This window comes from Trichechus manatus, unplaced genomic scaffold (assembly GCF_000243295.1).
Source record: "Trichechus manatus latirostris isolate Lorelei unplaced genomic scaffold, TriManLat1.0 scaffold00018, whole genome shotgun sequence".
In the NCBI taxonomy this organism is placed as follows: Eukaryota; Metazoa; Chordata; class Mammalia; order Sirenia; family Trichechidae; genus Trichechus; species Trichechus manatus.
In genome coordinates this window covers 10,667,622-10,686,817 of record NW_004443954.1, presented here as the reverse complement: position 1 = coordinate 10,686,817, position 19,196 = coordinate 10,667,622, and the positions used below count along the sequence as shown (strand labels likewise).

Sequence of the window (19,196 nt, the reverse complement as noted above, 5' to 3'; positions counted from 1 at the left end):
CTGCTACTCTGTCCCTCAAAGTGTTTGATTGTATTCAGGAAACTTCTTAGCTTTGGTTTAGTCCAGTTGTGCTGACTTCCCCTGTAGTGTGTGCTGTCTTGGTTGCATTCTTGATATGCTGTGATTTGTGTAGTGTTCCACATCATGCATATCAAGATTACGAGGCTATTTTGTGGTATTAATGTAAGTAATAATAGTAATCTTCCGTGGATCCAAAATTTTTGCTCAGCTGGATATTCATGAAAGCGATACTGGCGTGAGGGATTTGTATTTTTTTTCTGTAGAGTTGAGCTAGCCATTGAGGTTTTTTGAGCAGTATGCCAGTGTGATTAGTGCTATATTTTAAGAATTTATCTTACGTAAGTGTGTTGGATGCATTGGAGCAGGGAGAGGGAGGCGTTAAGGAGACTAGTTAGGTGGTGATTTTTGCAGCCCCGGTAAAACGTAGAGAGGACCTGTCCAAGGTTAATGGCCATGAGACTAGAAAGGAAGGACTTCATGTGAATTGATAAGAGAGGATGAGAAATCAAGTGATAGTGAAGCTTTGGGGCTCGATTCTTGGGCCACTAACAGAAAAGGGAGAGGGGCAGTTGGTTTTGAGATGTAGTTTTGGACAGTCTTTTAAATTTGAGGGCTTGTGGGATCTATTAATAGAGATATTATCAGATTATTGGAAAAATGGAAATGGGGGTTATAATATTATGATATTTAGGAAGGTTTTTGCCTAAAGGTAGAGGAAAATGATTAATGTTATCTTGTGCCTGACTCATAGTGGGTACTCATAAATTTTGAAATTAATTGAAGAAGTGCCCATACATATGATTTTTCTTTCATCTATATTTCCTGCATATTCAGCAATTACCATTTTATATACTTAAAAATGGAAGATTTTTTTACTGTTTTTTTTTATTTTTCAGTTGCATAGGCTGCTCCAGAGTTAAGACTGCATTTTTTCTTACTCCCTAGGAGGTGAAGATAGAGAACTTGTTCAAAGAAGGAAAGAGAAATATCGACTAGAACTATTGGAACAAATGGCTGAGCAACAGAGGAACAAGAGACGGTAATGAAAGGTTTGCATTTCAAAAGAATGTTATGAATTTAAATAACCTCTTATAAAATGCATTTGTGTAAAATGACGTGGTGGTAACTATTATGTAGTAAAATAAGGGCTGTTTTTCCTAATATGATTTTGGATTGGTATATATTTGGTAACAGGCCTTTTACATTGTTTCATTAACTTCCTCAGTTTTTTATTGAGGATGGAATTTAATGTTACCTACATACCCAGTGCATTATCTCATATATAATAACAAATATAAAAGTATTTTATCTTTTTTACATTTTGAAATGGCAAGCACACATATATTCCAATATAAAAATAATCATGGTAAGTTTACAGGTATTTATATTGTATACAAGTTACAGTGTAATTTTTCTTTTCTTTATTTCAGTGTAATCTTTCTTATAGAAATATTTATTAAATAGTAATTTTAGTTTAAAATTAGGAATAGAAATCTTGGTTCTAGAGAATTAGAACCTATCTTTTAGTTTTTCCTTTATCTTAGAGCAAGACAATATCTGCTGTTGGATAGTAACCATCTTTAACATCATTTTCTTAAAAACTCTTATTAGAAAGTATGGTACTGATATTTAACTTTTTGTCAACTGAAAATATACACGTACCCTAAAAGAAGGTTTTTTTGGTTTGTTTCACAAAGTAAAGATTTTGTTTTATTTCTGTACTTTGTTCTGGGTGAATTCCTTAGTCTCTGAAGTATCCCAGACACTGGTTTAGAGATACGTATTCTAGGTCAGTCACATGTGAATTCTAGTTTACTCTGCACTAAGTCAGAAAAATTATTTAAGAATTATTTAAGACTTTATTGTTGAATGAAGGAATTATTTGTAGTTGAAGAGGTTCTATTATACTTTATTTCAATAATTCTTATTTTGGTAGTGTTTACCGTTGTTAACATGTAAAATTTTAATTTTGTTTAGAGAAAAAGATTTGGAACTCAGCGTTGCCGCTTCTGGTGCACAAGATCCTGAGAAATCGGTGAGTGTGGCGTCTTTTAATGTTTCGTCTTTCCTTGACGTAACTCTCAAATATAGTGGCGAAGTGGAGATAGACGATTTTGGAGGAATTGTTAAGAGTAGGCTGGTTTGAACAGTAATAAAATGAAATTCAGTTCTCATAAAAGGTAAATGCTAACTCTTATCTGTTCTTTGTTTCTCTAAGATTATTTATTTGTGCATTATTTTTTAGTTTGTTTTAAATTAGTCCTTTATACTTTGTTTCAAATGTACTATTCCATGGGAAAGTTATCTCAGTTTAATCTACAACAGAAGCTAATGTTTTTCTTGAGTAGAAGTTAACGTTTTTCTGGAGTATATCTGGAGCCTGGTGGTGTGGTGGTTAAAGCGCTTGGCTGCTAACCAAAAGATCAGTGGTTCAAACCCACCAGCTGTTCCATGGGAGAAAGATGTGACAGTCTGCTCCCATAAAGATTACAGCCTTGGAAACCCAATGGGGCAGTTCTACTCTGTCCTATAGGGTCACTCTGAGTCAGAGTTGACTTCGATGGTAGTAGGTTTGGTTAAGTTATCTTTACCATTTTTCTTAGAGTGATTTCCAAGGAAACTGAAAGCTTTAATTCTAGTGTTTAAGCATTTTACTAATTTTCATTTAACGTAAAACTAGAAAGATAATAACCTTATTTTTATTTTAATTTTGCAATTCTCATCATTAAGTGGAATGAATTACTCACAGCATTGCAATTAAGTGAGGAGGAGGTAATAATTTATTGCTTTTATAAAAATGTAGTTTTTTCTGTAGTGTGATATGTAGATTCATTTACTAAGTCAAGTTTTTGCTTGATGTTTGAATGATGATTGAGAATCTTTAATTTCATTAAAGAGTTCATTTAAAAAAGAATATAGCAACTTAAAATTATCCAACTCCAGGCAACTCTTGATTTTCTTTTACATGTACTGTGTATATATCCTGTGGGTTCTCTGTTTAGAAAAGTTTCCTACTGCACCAGCATCACTCCCAAGGAGCTTTTGACTACTCATAAAATAAAACTTTTAGATGAACCTGAGAAATTATTCCTGGGAATGGTAGGAAAAAATGATAAATTTCAAAGCTAAATATGTTTTCTTCTATCAGTAAACACTTCTGAAATAGATTTGACAATCAGAAACTTCCTTTTGAAATCTTGAACTTTTTAATGTAATATGGTGTGGCATGTTAAATTTTAGAGTCATAGATACTTTAGTGTTTGACAGACCTTCTTATTTGTCTTTGAATGCAGCCTGTCTGAGTTTCAAGTTGCTTTATGAGAATAAATAAATGAACATTTGAGACTTAATAGTTAGGTCATTACTTTTGGGTTTATTTTGATTTGCAAATCCTAGAAAAGGACACGTAAGTAATGTTCTGAAGCAGGAGTCAGCAAACCATGACCTGCGGCCAGATCTGGTTGCCGCCTGTTTTCCTAAATAAAGTTTTGTTTCAGCACAGCCTTGCTCATTCAGTTACATGTTGTCTGTGGCTGCTTTCCAGCTGCAGAATTGGTGAGTAGTTGTGAAGAGACCTTCTGGCCTGCAAAGCCCAATATGTTTACTGTCTGGCTCTTTACAGACAAAGTTTACTGAGATCTGTTCTAGAGACTACTTTGATACCAGAAATGGCCATTGAATAGAGAAGTAGCCTAACATTATAGCTATAAGAGAAACAGTACTATATTTAGAATTAATATTTTGGCTCTAGTCCTTGCTTGATTATTTAGGTGACCTTAGATGATTTATGTACTTCTGGGGGAGCTTCCATTACCTCATTTATAAAGTAAGGATTAGATCTTCAAAATCTTTTCTAGCTGTAAAATTCTGTTATTCTGTAACCAACTTAAGTGCCTCCTGGCAGTCTGGGATAGAGGGTCCTTTGAGGTCCCTTTTACCTTTAAATTTCTGATTTTATGTAACGAACAGATTTTTTTGTTTTTTTTTATTTTAGCCTGATAGACTAAAGCAGCTTAGTGTGACACCAAGACACTTTGAAGAGACGATACCACCTGAAAGACCCAGAGTAGCTTTCCAGACACCTCTCCCTCCTGCCCCATCTGTCCCACCCATTCCATCAGTTCACTCCATCTCATCTCAAAACGAAGATTTGTGTAATGGACTCAACAGCACCCTTGGTGAAATGGTGCCTCCCAGGTGCTTGTTTATAATGTTCTGTGTTTGGGATCTAGGTAAGGTATTATGTGTTTTGAAGAATGTGCTGAAGCAGGTAACATCATCCTTCAGAGATTTTGTACAATCAACAGCTTTTGCCAAATAATTATCTTATTTTCGTTGTTGGTCTTTTCTTTACTAATATAAAACCAATGCAAATTCTTATGAGATTCTTTTATTGTTTAACGATGCTTTAGTACTTTTGGAATGAATAACTACGTTTTAGTTTTAGGTTATATTTTGGAATATCTGTTTTTAATATCTTTTAACATATAAAAGCTATACATTTTCAATTTTGTAATTTCCACTTGGCAAACATTGAATTCTTTGTTCACTTTGTACAGAAAAGTCTCTAATGTGGCTCTTATATATACATGATTTTATTTTAGCTTGTTTCCTTTGATTCTTTCTCTGTGATTACTTAAGGGCTATACAGCTTAAATGCCTAAAATAAAAAAGTGTTGAGGTGATACACCTGTAATTTAGGTATTATGGAAAAGATTAAATTCTATAAGTGAAAGGCATAATGTTAATGGTACCATCTGTGCTATCCCTGGATTATACATACAGAAAATCCTGTTGTTAACTTTCTTCTCTTAGTACTCTTGTTGTTGTTGTTGTACTTGAACTTATTCTCTGCTTAATATTCATGTATTAATTATAGGAATGCATTTAAATTTTTTGGGTTTTTTTCCCTAAAAATTTCGAACCTTATATTTTCTGGGCTATACTTTCTTCTTTGTGTAGGACTTGTTCTTATCTTTTATTTACTACTAACAAGTTGTTGGTCTGTATTTACTGTATTTACCAGATCTTTTGTTTGTTTTGTCTAATGGCTTCCGAAATGAAAATACTGAGAGGGACCGGAATTACAGAGCATGGCATAGCGATTTTAGCATCGGATTAGGGATTGAAATGCTTGGCTTCACTGTCTTAATTTTGGACAAGTCACATCTTTGTGGAACTTTAAGTCTCTCATTTGTAAAAATGGAATAGTAATACTTTTTCTTTGACTACAATTATAGGATTTTTGTGGGGATTAAATCTTACATATATATAAACTCTATATAAAAAGTTAAGGTTTAATGATGATGACTGTTCACTTTCATAGCAGTTATTCGACTGCTTTGCTGATGTGCCTTTGGGATGAGGATAGGGTAAGGTTAGAAGCGTTGAGTAACTACTTACTGTGAAAAATATTCGCTACTGAAGAGAACTTTAATGTCTTTGTAGTCCTTCAGAATTATTTTGAAGTATACGCCAAGGAAGAATCTGTTAAGATGCCTTAAAAGTGAAAATATTCTAGAATGCCCCCTTTCTCTTTCTGCTCAGCTAAAGGAGTTCGTCTTTTGCCATTTTTACTATTGGAAAATACTGCATTAGTGGAAATACAGATATATTTTCCTATTCAGTAATAAAATGCTAAAGTAGTGGTTTTCAGAAGTTTTGGATTTATGAATAATAAAGTTTATGTTGAGACATTTCTTCCTTTGAAAGAATAATACATTTTATACTTTAAGATATTTCCTTTTCCCACTCAAACTAAACCATTTGTAATCATGCTGTGTTGTAACTCTTTGCATTCTCTTCATGGACCATCATTCCCTTCTAGCTGTGACTAGCTTATTCTAGTAACTTGGCTTGAGCAGTGTTTTTTTCCAGAAAGCCTTTCTTGTATTTTCCTCCCTTCCCCTCCCTATGATTTAAATGTCCCTGCTCCATGTTCCTGTAGTATCCTGCATCAAATTCTATTATTTCATTTACTATCCTTTGCTATAATTGTTGTTTATTTCTGTATTATTGCTGAGGGACAAGGGACTATGTCTGTCTTTATTTGATACTGGCACATAGTGACTACTGGATATTAATTTAAGGTTTTGTCTTACATAAATGTTGTATCTGTAGTTCTGAAATTTCATACTATGCTATTTGCATTTGGAGCCATAATTTTTGATGAAGATTGTAGCAAAAAGGTGGCTTTTTCTAAAGCGGCTATTAGATTTTCAGTAACATTTTTTGCAGAATAATAATAACTTGATTTTTAAAAAGATTTGCAATGAAATATGAAAAGAATTTTCCAATTTTCTTTTGATATAGGATTGCACCTCTGCCTCCACCTCCCCTACTGCCACCTTTGGCTACTAGCTATCGAACTCCTTATGATGATGCATACTATTTTTATGGGGCCAGGAATCCTTTGGATCCCAGTCTTGCTTATTGTAAGTTATCTAAAGAATAATATTTTTTCCACTAGTTCAATCTGGAAAATTAGTTTTTGTGCAAGCAAAAATATATAAATGAGAAAAACACAGCTTTTCTTATTTCAAATATTATGTATTTACCGACTTAGTAAATGCCCTGTTTTAAAACCTAGTTGTATTTCATAGTCAGTTCTTGTTCATCTAGATTTTAAAAATAACTATTTTTTTGTTCTTGTATTGTTCTTTGTTAATTCCTAACTCAGAAGGAAATATTGATGCTTTTCCTTCGGTAACATTTTCATTATATGCCTTTTACTGTAGGCATAAATAGTTATTAAATGGGTACCCTGAAATAAATTTTTTTTCTTTTAAGATGGTTCAGGAATGATGGGAATGCAGCCTGCAGCTTATGTCAATGCTCCTGTCACCCACCAGCCAGCACAATCTGTTGTGTGAGTCGTTAGTTAAAATAATCATTTACTTAAAGAATCTTTTGTCTTTCATAGAACCTGTATTATTCAACTCATTCTTATTTTCTTCAGAACAGAGTAACTTATTTTAACTTCTAATGATTACACAGCCAGTATGTTCAAAGCATTGCTTTTAAGTCAATATTTTATAGAAACTGCATTTTATAAATTAAGAATAATCTTATTTTTTCTCATTATAAAAATCATACATGCAATTGTTAACAATTCAGAATACAAACAAGCAAAAACAAAAGAAAAATCACCTAAAATCTCATTAACCCCAAGGTAGCCATATTTATATATGTATTCAAGAAGTTTTTGTGTGTACATAAACATGTGCACACACTCAACAAAAATATATACCCAACACACACCAAATTAGTATTATATTGTATATATGTAAATTTATAACCTGCCTAAGAATTAACAACATATTGTAAACACTTCTTCACTTCAATAAATATACTTACGTAGCGTCAGTTGTTTTAAGTTAAACTTTTTGTTTTGAGATAATTGTGATCCACATGCAGCTGTAAGAAATAATACAAAAGAGATCCTGTGTACCCTTTAGCCAGTTTTCCCCAAAGGTAACATCTTGCATAATAGCTAAAGTGCAGTATCACAACCAGGATATTGACATTGATATATTCAAGATACAGAACATTTACATCTCCACAAGGATTCCTCATGGTGCGCTTTTATAGCCACACTTAGTTCTCTTCTGCCCCAGTTCCCTTCTTAACTGCTGACAACCACTAATCTGCTCTCCATTCCTATAATGCTGTCGTTTTAAGAATGTTATGTAAATGGCATCGTGCAGTGTACAGCCTTTTGAGATTGGCTTTTTTTTACTCAGCATAATTCTCTGGAGATTGATCAGGTTGTTGCACGTATTAATAGCTTGTTCCTTCTTCCTGCTGAGTGATATTCACAGTATCCATGTACCACAGTTTGTTTAACCATTTACCTGTTGCAGGGTATTTGGGCTGTTCCCAGTTTGGGGCTGTTTTGAACATTCGAGTACAGTTTTTTTGTGTGTGAATGTAAATCTTTGTTTCTTCAGGAGAAATGCCTGGGAGTGTAATTCTTGGGTTGTACGGTAGTTGCATGTTTAGTATTTTTTAGAAACTGCCAATTATGGAAACTTCAGTATCTTCACATCCTTGCCAGCATTTGATGTTGTCACCAAATGAAGTGTGTTTAGTTTCCAAATAGTTGGAGTTGTTCCTGTTTTTTTTCAGGTGTGTTTTATATCTGAGGATATGGTCTGTCTTGGTATGTGTTCATTGGACACTTGAAAATAATGTGCTTTCTGTTGTTGGGTGTAATGCTCTATAAGTGTTGAGTAGAATCTTGTTGGTTGATGGTGGTGTTGAGTTCTTCTGTATCTTTGCTGATTTTCTGTCTAGTTGTTCTATCAGTTGTTGAGAGAGGGGTGTTGAAGTCTCTAACTGTGTTTGTGGATTTGTCCATTTCTCCTTTTTTTGTCCGTTTCTCCATAAGTTCTGTCAGTTTTTGCTTCACATATTTTGCAGCTCTGTTGTTTGATTCATACACATTTAGAATTTCTGTCTTCTTGGTGGATTGACCCGTTTGTCATTGTATCATGTCCTTCTCTCTCGCTGATAATTTTCTTTGTTCTGTAGTTTACTTTATCTGATATTAATATAGCCATTCTGCTTTCTTTAATTAATGTTTTTGCTTTCAGTCAGCCCATATCATTATATTTGAAGTGAGTTTCTGTAAACAGCATATAATGAGATCATATTTTTAAATCCAATCTGCCAGTTGCTGTCTTTTAATTGCTGTATTTAGACCATTTATATTTAATGCCGTTATTGATATGTCAGGACTTAGATCTGCCGTTTTGTTTTTGTTTTTAGTTTTTCATCTGTTTGTTTTCTTTTTTCTGCCTTCTGGTGGGTGACTTGAACATTTTCTGTGATTCCAATTTGATTTATTGTTTTTGCGAGCCCCAGGGTGGTATAAATCCTTGACATGCTTGGCTGCTGACTAAAAGGTTAGAGATTCGAGTCCACCTAGAGGTGCCTGGGAAGAAAGTCCTGGTGATCTACTTCTGAAAAATCAGTCATTGAAAACTGTGTGACACACAATTCTACCCTGACACACATGGGGTCGCCATGAGTTGGAATCGACTTACTTGATGGTAACTGGTTTTTACAGTGTTTTTTGAGTGTATCTCTTTTTATAGCTTTTTTAGTTGTTGTTCAAGGTATTACATTATATATAACTTATCACTCTTGTCATTTTATCAATTTGAGTGAATATAGAAACCTTTTTTGTCCCTTTACTCTCCCCCATTTATTATATAATTGTCTTAAATATGAACCACATAAGACAGTGTTATAGCTTTTGCTTCAACTGTCAAACATAATTTTGAAAATTTGAGAAGGAAAGTCTGTTTTATTTACTCATATTATTGCTTAACAGGTCTTTTCTCCCTTCTTGATGCTCCAAGGTTCGTTCTTTTATCATTTCCTTTCCTTTGAGAATTTCCTTTAGCCATTTTATTAGGGTAGGTCTCCTGATCATGAGGGGGTGTTGTTTTTTTTTGGACTGTTTGATTGTGTTTCAGAGGAAAGTTTACCCAGTAAATTAGATTCCCATTTAACAATTCATACACGAATTATTCCGTGACATTGGTTACAATCCCCGCAATGTGTTGACACTCTCACCATTTTTACCCCATCTGCCCCCTTTCTATCCTTCTAGTTTCCCTGCCCCTCTGTCTTTCTCATCTTTGTTTTTGGGTAAATATTTACTGTTTGGTCTTGTATAGCTGATTGTTTAAAGGAACATATTAATCACAGGTGTTATTGTTTATCTTATAGGCCAATCTATTATTTGGCTGAAAAATGACCTCCAGGAGTGGCTTCAGTTCCAGGTGTAAAGGGTATTTTAGGATGATAGTCTCAGGGGTTCCTCTAGTCTCTATCAGTCCAGTAAGGTTGATATTTTTTATGAATTAAGTTTTGTTCTACAATTTTCTCCCAGTCATATGGGACCTTCTTTTGTGTCCCTGGTCAGAACAGTTGGTGGCGGTAGCAGGGCACGATCTAGTTCTTCTGGTTGCAGACTTCAAGAGGCTATGGTTCACATGGGCCATAAGTCCTGTGGACTAATTTCTTCCTTGAGTCTTTGGTTTCCTTCACTCTCCTTTGCTCCAGATGGCCACTTGCAAGCTTTTAAGAGCCCAGATGCTCCTCACCAAACTAGAGTGTAGAACATTTGTCTTTAGATATGTACACATGGATGTACTCCCATACGCCTTCTCACACCCGTATATTATACATTCCACCTGTGTAACCACTCACATATTTTTTGCTTGTTATCACTGTTTTTGCAAGATTGTATATATATTATAGCATTTACTGTAGTTGTCTTGTGCACGTTGCAGTGTCTCCATTTACCTTGGTCAAGTTGTGCTGACTTCCTCCATAGTGTATATTGTTTTTCCCATCACCAGAATTATCTTGTGTCTACTGTCTAATAAGTGATTCCCCCTCTTACCCTCTCCTACCCTTGGTAACCACCAAAGAACATTGCTTTCTGTGTGTATACCTATTCTTGACTTTTTATAAAAGTGGTGTAATGCAGTATTTGTCCTTTTGTGTTTGACTTATTTCACTCAGCATAATGTCTTCTAGATTCATCCACATTATGTTTTGAGGACTCATCATTATTCTTTATCATTGTGTAGTATTCTGTTGCATGTACGTACCACAATTTGTTTATCCATTCATCAGCTTAGGTTGTTTCTTTCTTTTTGCCATTGTGAATAATGCTGCAGTGAACATAGGTTTGCGTATGTCTGTTTGTGTCACTGCTCTTATATGTCTAGGATATATACCTAGGAGTGGGATTGCTGAATCATAAGGTATTTCTCTTTCTAGCTTTTTGAGGAAGCACCATACCATTTTCCATAGTGGTTGTACCATTTTACAGTCCCACCAGCAGTGTATAAAAGTTCCAGTCTCCCCACAACCTGGCCAGCATTTGTTGTTTTCTGTTTTTTGTGTGTTTTTTTTTTTTTGACCAGTGCCATTTTTGCAAGGGTGATATGGTATCTCATTGTAGTTTTGATGTGCATCTCTCTAATGGCTAATGAGCCCTGGTGGCATAATGGTTAAGAACTTGGCTGCTAACCAAAAGGTCAGCAGTTCGAATCCACCAGCCACTCCTTGGAAACCCTATGGGGCAGTTCTCCTCCGTCCTATAGGGTTGCTATGAGTGGGGATTGACTTGACAGCAACGGGCAAGGCAAGGCAGGGCATATTACACATAGAAAATGTAGCTACCAAGCAGTAATGAGTCGGAATTGACTCAATGGCAATGGGTTTTTTTTTTAAATGGCTAATGTCCCCACATGTCTGTCAGTTTGTTGTACTGTGGTGGCTTGTGTGTTGCTGTGATGCTGGAGGCTATGCCACTGGTATTTCAAATACCAGCAGGATCATCCATGGTGGACAGGTTTCAGCTGAGCTTCTAGGCTAAGACAGACTAGGAAGAAGGACCTGGCAGTCTACTTCTGAAAGAATTAGCCAGTGAAAACCTTATGAATAGCATTAGAACAACACTGTCTGAGAAGTTGTCAAGAATTTCATTTTACTTGGATCTACAGTCAATGCCCATGGAAGCAGCAGTCAAGAAATCAAATGATGCATTGTATTGGGTAAATCTGCTGTAAAAGATCTCTTTAAAGTGTTAAGAAGCAAAGATGTCACTTTAAGGGCTAAGGTGCGCTGACCCAAGCCATGGTGTTTTAAATTGCCTCACATGCATGCGAAAGCTGGACAAAGAACAAAGAGACTGAAGAAGAATTGGTGCCTTTGAATTTTGGTGTTGGTGAAGTATATTGAATATACCATGGACTAGCCAAAAGAATGAACAAATCTGTCTTGGAAGAAGTACAGCCAGAATGTTCCTTAGAAGCAAGGATGGCAAGTTTGTCTCACATACTTAAGACATGTTTTCAGGAGGGGCCAGTTCCTGGAGAAGGACATCATGCTCGGTAAAGTAGAGGGTCAGTGAAAAAGAGGAAGACCCTCAACGAGATGGATTGACACAGTGGCTGCAACAATAGGCTCAAGCATAACAATGATTGTGAGAATGGTGCAGGACCAGGCAGTGTTTCATTCTGTGGTACATGGGGTGGCTATGAGTCGGAATCGACTTGATGGCACCTAACAACAAAAACACAGGAATGGCTAATGATCGTGAGCATGTCTTCATGTGTTTGTTAGCCACCTGAATGTCCTCTTTGGTGAAGTGTCTGTTCATATCCTTTGTCCATTTTTTGATTGGATTGTTTGTCTTTTTGTTATTGACTTGAAGTTTTTTATATATTTTAGATTTTAGACCCTTGTCAGATATGTCATTACCAAATTTTTTTTCCCAGTCTGTAGGTTCTCTTTTTACTCTTTTGGTAAAATCTTTCGATGGGCATAAGTATTTAATTTTTAGCAGTTCCCAGTTATCTGGTTTATCTTCTGTTGTTCATGCATTTTTACTTGTGTTTGATAGTGTATTTGTGCCAAAAGTTAGAACCCTTAACTTTGTCCCTATGTTATCTTCCAGGAACTTTATAATTTTAGCTTTAACATTTAGGTCTTTAATCCATTTTGAGTTAATTTTTGTGTACAGTGTGAAGTATTCATCCTGTTTTATTTTTCTGCAAATGGATATCCAGTTTTGCCAGCATCATTTGTTAAAGAGCTGTCTCTTTTCCATTGAATGAACTTTGACCCTTTGTTGAAGATCAGCTGTCCATGAATGATTTACTTCTGGGTTCTCAGTTCTGTTCCATTGGTTTATGTGTCTGTCATTGTGCAAGTACCAGGCTGTTTTGATTACTGTGGCTGTATAGTAAGTTCAGAGTTTGGGAAGTGTGAGGCTTCCTACTTTCTTCTTCTTCAGTATTTGCTTTAGCTCTGCAAGGTCTCTTTCCTTTCCATATTGGGAGGGCTGTTGAATTTTGTCAGATGTTTATTTCTGTGTCTATTGTGATGATTGTGTGTTTTTTGTCCTTTATTCTATTAATATGACATACTACCTTGATTGATTTCAGATATTAAATCAACCTTGGATACTTGGGATAAATCCCACTTTGTCAGGAAATAGAATTCTTTTTATATTTTGTTGGGTTCTGTTAATTTTTTTGTTGAGGATTTTCATATCTATATTCATTAAGTGATACTGGTTTGTAGTTTTCTTTTTCTTCTTTCTTTCTTTTGATGTCTTTTTCTGATTTTGGTATAATACTAGCCTAATAGAATGAGTTGGAAGTATTTCTTCATTTTTCATTTTTTGGAAGAGTTTGTAAATGATTGTTGTTAATTCTTTAACTGTTGGGTAGAATTCATCAGTGGAGCCAACTGCCTTGGTCTTTTCTTTGTAGGAAGTTTTTTGACTACTAATTCAATCTCTTTATATTTTCTAATTTTTTCTTCAGTCAGTTTTGGTTGGTTGTGTCTTTCTAGAAATTTGTCCATTTCCTTCAGATTAGCTTAATTTTTTGGCATACAGTTGTTCATAGTATTTCGTTACAATCTTTTTAAAATTTTTGTAAGGTCCATAGTGATGCTCCCTCTTTTATTCCTAATTTTAATAGTTTGAGCCTTTTCTTTTCCTTGGTCAGTCTAATGAAGTGCTTGTAAATCTTGTAGATGTTTTCAGAGAAACAACTACTGGATTCATTGATCTTCTTTGTTGTTTTTCTAGTCTCCATTTCATTTATTTCTTCTCTAATCTCTTTTATTTCCTTTCTTCTTACTTTTTAAGAGCAACAGTTTTGAAGTGGGTAGGAAGTAATTATATAGTAGCGCATGTATTAACTAAATCATTCGTTATTATGGTATTACTTGAGGGACTTCTAGTGTTTTATGATTTCTGTACATTCAGAAGACTGCATAAGTCATGTGTGTACTGCTTGATGATTTATCACAAAATATTCACTCCATGTAACTGCCATCTAGGTGAAAAAACAGATCCAGTAAACTTTGAAAGTTCTGTGGATGATGAGAGCAGAGGCAGGAGGGACATTTTAGGAAGGGTCCACTTAAGGATCCCTCTTTTCCTCTTTAACCCATGGAGAAATGTCCTTGTTATTTATTTGTATGCCATCCTATTTCAGTGGAGTATTGTGTGTTCTTCTTTGGCCATGGTCATAGATGAATTCAAATGATTAATTGTGTGTTTCTTGTAGGAATATGGTTGGGCAGAACGAAATGAAAACTACAGGCGATAGAGCAGTAAACTCAGGATTGTTTTTTGAAGATAAACCAAAGCCTTCAAAACAGTCACTTCAGTCTTACCAAGAAGCTTTGCAGCAACAGGTATCCCTTTATTCATTCATTCACTTAATTTTGAGTACCTTATGTGTTAGCACAGTGGTCCCTTAGAACTCAGAATATGGTAGGGGAGAAAGAAAACAGTTAATTATAATTCAATATGATAAGTTTTGAAATGGATGGACTGGAATGATGTTGGAAACATAGGAAAGGGAGAACAGTTGCTTGGGGCAGTTGGAGAGGGCTTCACATAGTCATCGATATTTGAGCTGGGTGTTGCTCAATGAATAGGTTTGAAATTCCTGGTATTTTCAGGGAATGTAATTGGTATGCATATAAAGGAATGATGGGAGATGGGACTGGGACTGGAGAGTTAGATTGTGCCGTATTGTGAAGTACTATTAAGAGGTTTTCAATTTTATCCTGTAGGTAGAAGACAGCCAAAAGAATGATATTTTAAATCCAAAAGTGAAAGGATTAGTTGATGTGAGCAGATTTGCCTTTTAGGAAGGTATCTGGTTGAGGTGTAGACAGTTGGGAAAGAGATGTGGCTTTTAGTAAACTATCGAGGTAGCCTAGGCAGGAGGAGAGGAGGCCCTGAGTCAGACAGGGAAGATGGGGAGGACATCCAAGAGACAGTTCTGAAGTTTCATTGACAGGACTCGAATATAGGGAATGAGAAAGAACAGAGGGCTTGTAGATGATTCCCAGTGTTCTAATCTAGGAGAATAATGAGGATGTGAACTAAAATAGGAATACAGGATACAGAACATGATAGTGGGCTCTGTTACAGTTTGTAATGTTTGAAGAGAGTTTGATTTAGAGTAATTGTGAAATGTATGGAGTTTTGCGGGGGATACTCTTATCTCTGAGGAGACCCTACAACTCTTGGTAGATACGTTGTTCAACTGAGATACTTTTTTTTAAAGTTCCATTTGAATTTCTTATGAAAGTCTTTTTATTCAACATTTATGTGGCCAACCATCTGAAAGATGAATTTTTTTTATTATAGAATTACCAACATTATTTTGCGTGTTTAAGATTCTACAAATAAAAGTCGACTTCATCTGTCAATTTTTAAATGAGTGTATTAAAAACGCCACTGACAAAACTAGATTTTCCAAATCTAGAAGTCTATTTTATGTATGTGATGACTTCTTTGGCCTTGCTGGAGTGGAAGGTCACTTAAATTTTCTGTGCATGTGATTATATTTTTTAAACTGACTTTCAAAAATGTAGATACTTGTTTGTTACCTGTCCACATGTTTCTAGAGAATAACCCTGTGCTTACACTTGGTGATGATAGGAATGCATTTATTTTGTATGCTTTCATAAAGGTATATCTAAAGTAGTTGAGCATTCCCCCAAAAGCTTTGAACCTTCAGTGTCTCTGAATTCTGGGAATGGAGTTTGCCCAGGGTAGAGTAGGTCTGGAGTCCCTGAGTGGTGCACGTAGCTAACATACTTGGCTGCTAACCTGAAGTCTGAAGGTTCGGGTTCATCCAGAGGTGCCTTGGAAGAAAGGTGTCATGATCTACTTCTGAAAAATCAGCCATTAAAAACCCTGTGGAGCACAGTTCTACGTTGACACCCATGGGGTCACCATGAGTCGGAATCGACTCTTTAGCAACTGTTGTACGTGTGTGTGTTGTTTTTTAAAAATAGATCTGCTGAGGTGGGAGTAGAGTTTCTGGCTGGGCAGTTCCCATGACAGGTTATGTGAAAAAGGAAAGTAGGGAGATCCTAAAGGTCCTCGTGACACTGGTGCGGTTAACCTCAGGTTTCCCTGAATAGTGGCTCAGGGAGAAGTTAGCCGTGGGAGGGGCGGTTGGTTTAGTTCCAAGTAGTGTCAGTGACTGGAAAGGTCTCTCGCGGCATGATGTAGGGGAGTAGCAGCTATATATTCCAGCCGCCAAAGTATTTTTAAATTGAGTATTTACATATATTTGTGATTTTTAAACTCTCTTCTTAAGTATACTGAAAAAAAAGTATCTCCATTTTTTCTAACAAAAATAAAATAAAATTTGGCATTATTATTAATACTATTAATACCAGAATACTGTATCAGAATACTTACCAGCACTTATAATGAATGTTTCTTGTGTTGCCAAGATTAGGGAAAGAGAAGAAAGAAGGAAGAAAGAACGTGAAGAAAAGGAAGAATACGAAGCTAAATTGGAAGCTGAAATGAGAAGTTATAACCCCTGGGGGAAGGGCGGAGGTGGTGCACCTCTCAGAGATGCAAAAGGAAATCTGATAAGTATGTTATTTCCATTGAGTTATTGATTTTTAAAATAAACTCTATTATTTTTAACTTTTAAAAAGAGTGAAGAGTAGAAAGAAATGGGAACCATAGCCTGGAAAACAAAGTCTCTTAATATGTAGCTTAATGGAAAAGAAGTATTTAGATAATACAACAGAGGTTAGAAAGCTTTTCTTCTTCAAATACTATTCATGTATTTTTCTTCCAAATTTTACATCCTCTGATGATAATAACCCAACTGTAGAGAAAAGCTCATGATAATTGGCAAGTTTTACTAGAATATTTCCTTTGTTTCTTAGTATAATAAGTTGTTGTTTTTAACTGATAAGAGATCTTAAAATTACGTGACCTAGAATGGTCGTTAAGATGTTGTACTTAATTCCTATATGTGATATACCTGCCCAGTGCAAGGACTCCTTACAAAATACAAAAAGACCTGACCTCTAGACCTTTTCAGCAGGTTGCAGGATTATATTGATTTACCTTTCAACTATGTACTCAAAAATTTTTGATCTAGTTATCACACAACAAATACTTTGAAAGACAGGCTCCATTTACGATGTTATATATATTAGGATGGTCTCTGGTCAGCTTTTAGCTAAGCAGAATAAAAGTAGAGCAAAGATAATGGTTTTTGAAAATTATTTGATTACAAATGAGAAATGAAAAGATAATAGAAACCAAAAAAAACAAACTCACTGCCTTCGAGTCAATTCCAACTCATAGCGGCCCTGTAGGACAGGGTAGAACCCCATAGGGTTTCCAAGTCTGTAATCTTTACGGAAGCAGACTGCCACATCTTTCTCCTGCAGAGCAGCTGGTGGGTTCGAACCACCGACCTTTTGGTTGGCAGTCTGGCGCTTTAACCACTGCACCACCAGGGCTCCGATGATAGAATAGTACATACTAAAATTGTAAAACTGTAAATTTCATGTTGATCTTTAGGTGTTATACATTAATGTAGGGGTAGCTGGATGATGGAATCAGAAGATTGATTAGATATTGAGTTATTAGAGTTCTTATGAGTTATGCCTTTTATAAATGTTTGTTATATATGACTTTTTAAAAAAAGATACATTTGAGGTCTACTTGTATTAGTACGATCACTCTTTTTTCCCCAAAGGATTTGTTCCTTTCCTGTCTTTACCTCATGAGTGCTTTTCTCACATTCTTGAAGACACAAACTTGTTAATTTCTTTGCAGATGATTTTAGGTGATACATAGATGAACATTTCTTATTTTAATAGTTAAATGTTTATTTAAAGGTGTATTAGAAAAACACTGCATCTATTTCCATTTATGAGTAGTGCTGATCACATTTCCTTTTAAAGTAGAAGTATTAGTCCAGATAATTAATGAAAAGTGCTGTGACAAACAACTCCAAATTCTTAGAGGCTTAAGGCGGTATAAGTTTATTTCTCACTTACGTCACGTTCTGATGCTGTCTGGGTGGCTCTCCTCCAGGAGGTGGTGACTCAGGAGCCAGGCCTCTTCCATTGTGTCACTCCTCCATCTTGGAGTCTTTCACTTCTAGCTGCACAAACAAGGTCCAAGCATCAGGGAGAACAAGTGGATCTTGTTGGGGCCTGGCCTAGAAGTGGAGGAATATCACTTTTGCCTTCTGCAACAGAGTCTGGGAAGTTTACGTTTCTTTATGCCCAGAAGGATTTTTGTTTGAACCATGGGTTATTTAGAAGTGTGTTTTTAAAATTTCCAAATATTTGGGGATTTTCTAAATATCTTTCTTTTATTAGTTTTAGTTTATATTCCATTTTGTTTATAAAAATAATTTTTATGATTTCACCGTTTTTAAGTTTGTGAGATTTATTTTATGGACTACCCATTAGATTTTTACTCATCCTAGAGACTGTAATTTCTATAAGTGTATATATTTTAAATTTGCTTAATTTTGAAATACATGTTGCTAGTAGTGCCAGAGTTGAAAATTAAAATAGTTTGTATGTTGACCAGGGATTGCTGAATAATCCTGGGCCTATATGGTCCTTGGAACTGCTTGCTTGTTGGCTGTGATGCTGGACAGGTTTCAGTGATGTTTCCAGAATAGAACAGACTAGAAGTAAGACCCTGCAATCTATTCTCGAACATCAGCCAATGGAAACCTTATGGATCATGATGATTTGATCCACAGTTGACTATGGGGATGCTGTAGGACTGGGCGGCATTTCATTCATTGTGCATTAGGTTGCCATGAGTTGAGGCTAACTCAACCACAATAAAAAGAACAACAATATTTAACCTATCTCAGCCACTTTCTTTAAAATATTTTGGTCATATTTTCTACTTAAGTACAAAGAGCAGCTAACTAGTGAAGTCAATGTTAATTTTGGAGTGTTCATTTTAGTTTATAAAAAAATAAAGATTATAAAATAAAATAATGAATTTAGTCACAAAAGGATAAATATTGTATAAGACCGCTATTATAAGAACTCAAGAAAAGGTTTAGACATGGAAGAAAACATTCTTTGATGGTTATGAGGGTGAGGAGGGAGGGAGAAGGGGTATTCACTAGCTAGATAGTAGATAAGAATTATCTTAGGTGAAGGGAAGGACAGCACACACTACAGGGGAAGTCAGCACAACTGGACTAAACCAAAGCTGAGAAGTTTCCTGAATACAACCAAACACGTCAAGGGACAGAGTAGCAGGGGCAGGGGTCTGGGGACCATGCTTTCAGGGGACATCTAGGTCAATTGGC

The 19,196-nt window shown here is 35.5% G+C and overlaps 1 protein-coding gene across 1 annotated transcript in view; it reads left to right on the top strand.

The window, feature by feature from the left end:
• CSPP1 (centrosome and spindle pole associated protein 1) overlaps positions 1-19,196 on the top strand; it is a 143,396-nt gene that overhangs the window by 58,015 nt on the left and 66,185 nt on the right. The window contains exons 10-16 of the mRNA XM_023727764.1: positions 967-1,060; positions 1,999-2,056; positions 4,016-4,218; positions 6,334-6,455; positions 6,811-6,889; positions 14,133-14,262; positions 16,330-16,477. Coding sequence (XP_023583532.1) covers positions 967-1,060; positions 1,999-2,056; positions 4,016-4,218; positions 6,334-6,455; positions 6,811-6,889; positions 14,133-14,262; positions 16,330-16,477 — 834 coding nt within the window. The remainder of the gene's footprint in view (positions 1-966; positions 1,061-1,998; positions 2,057-4,015; positions 4,219-6,333; positions 6,456-6,810; positions 6,890-14,132; positions 14,263-16,329; positions 16,478-19,196) is intronic.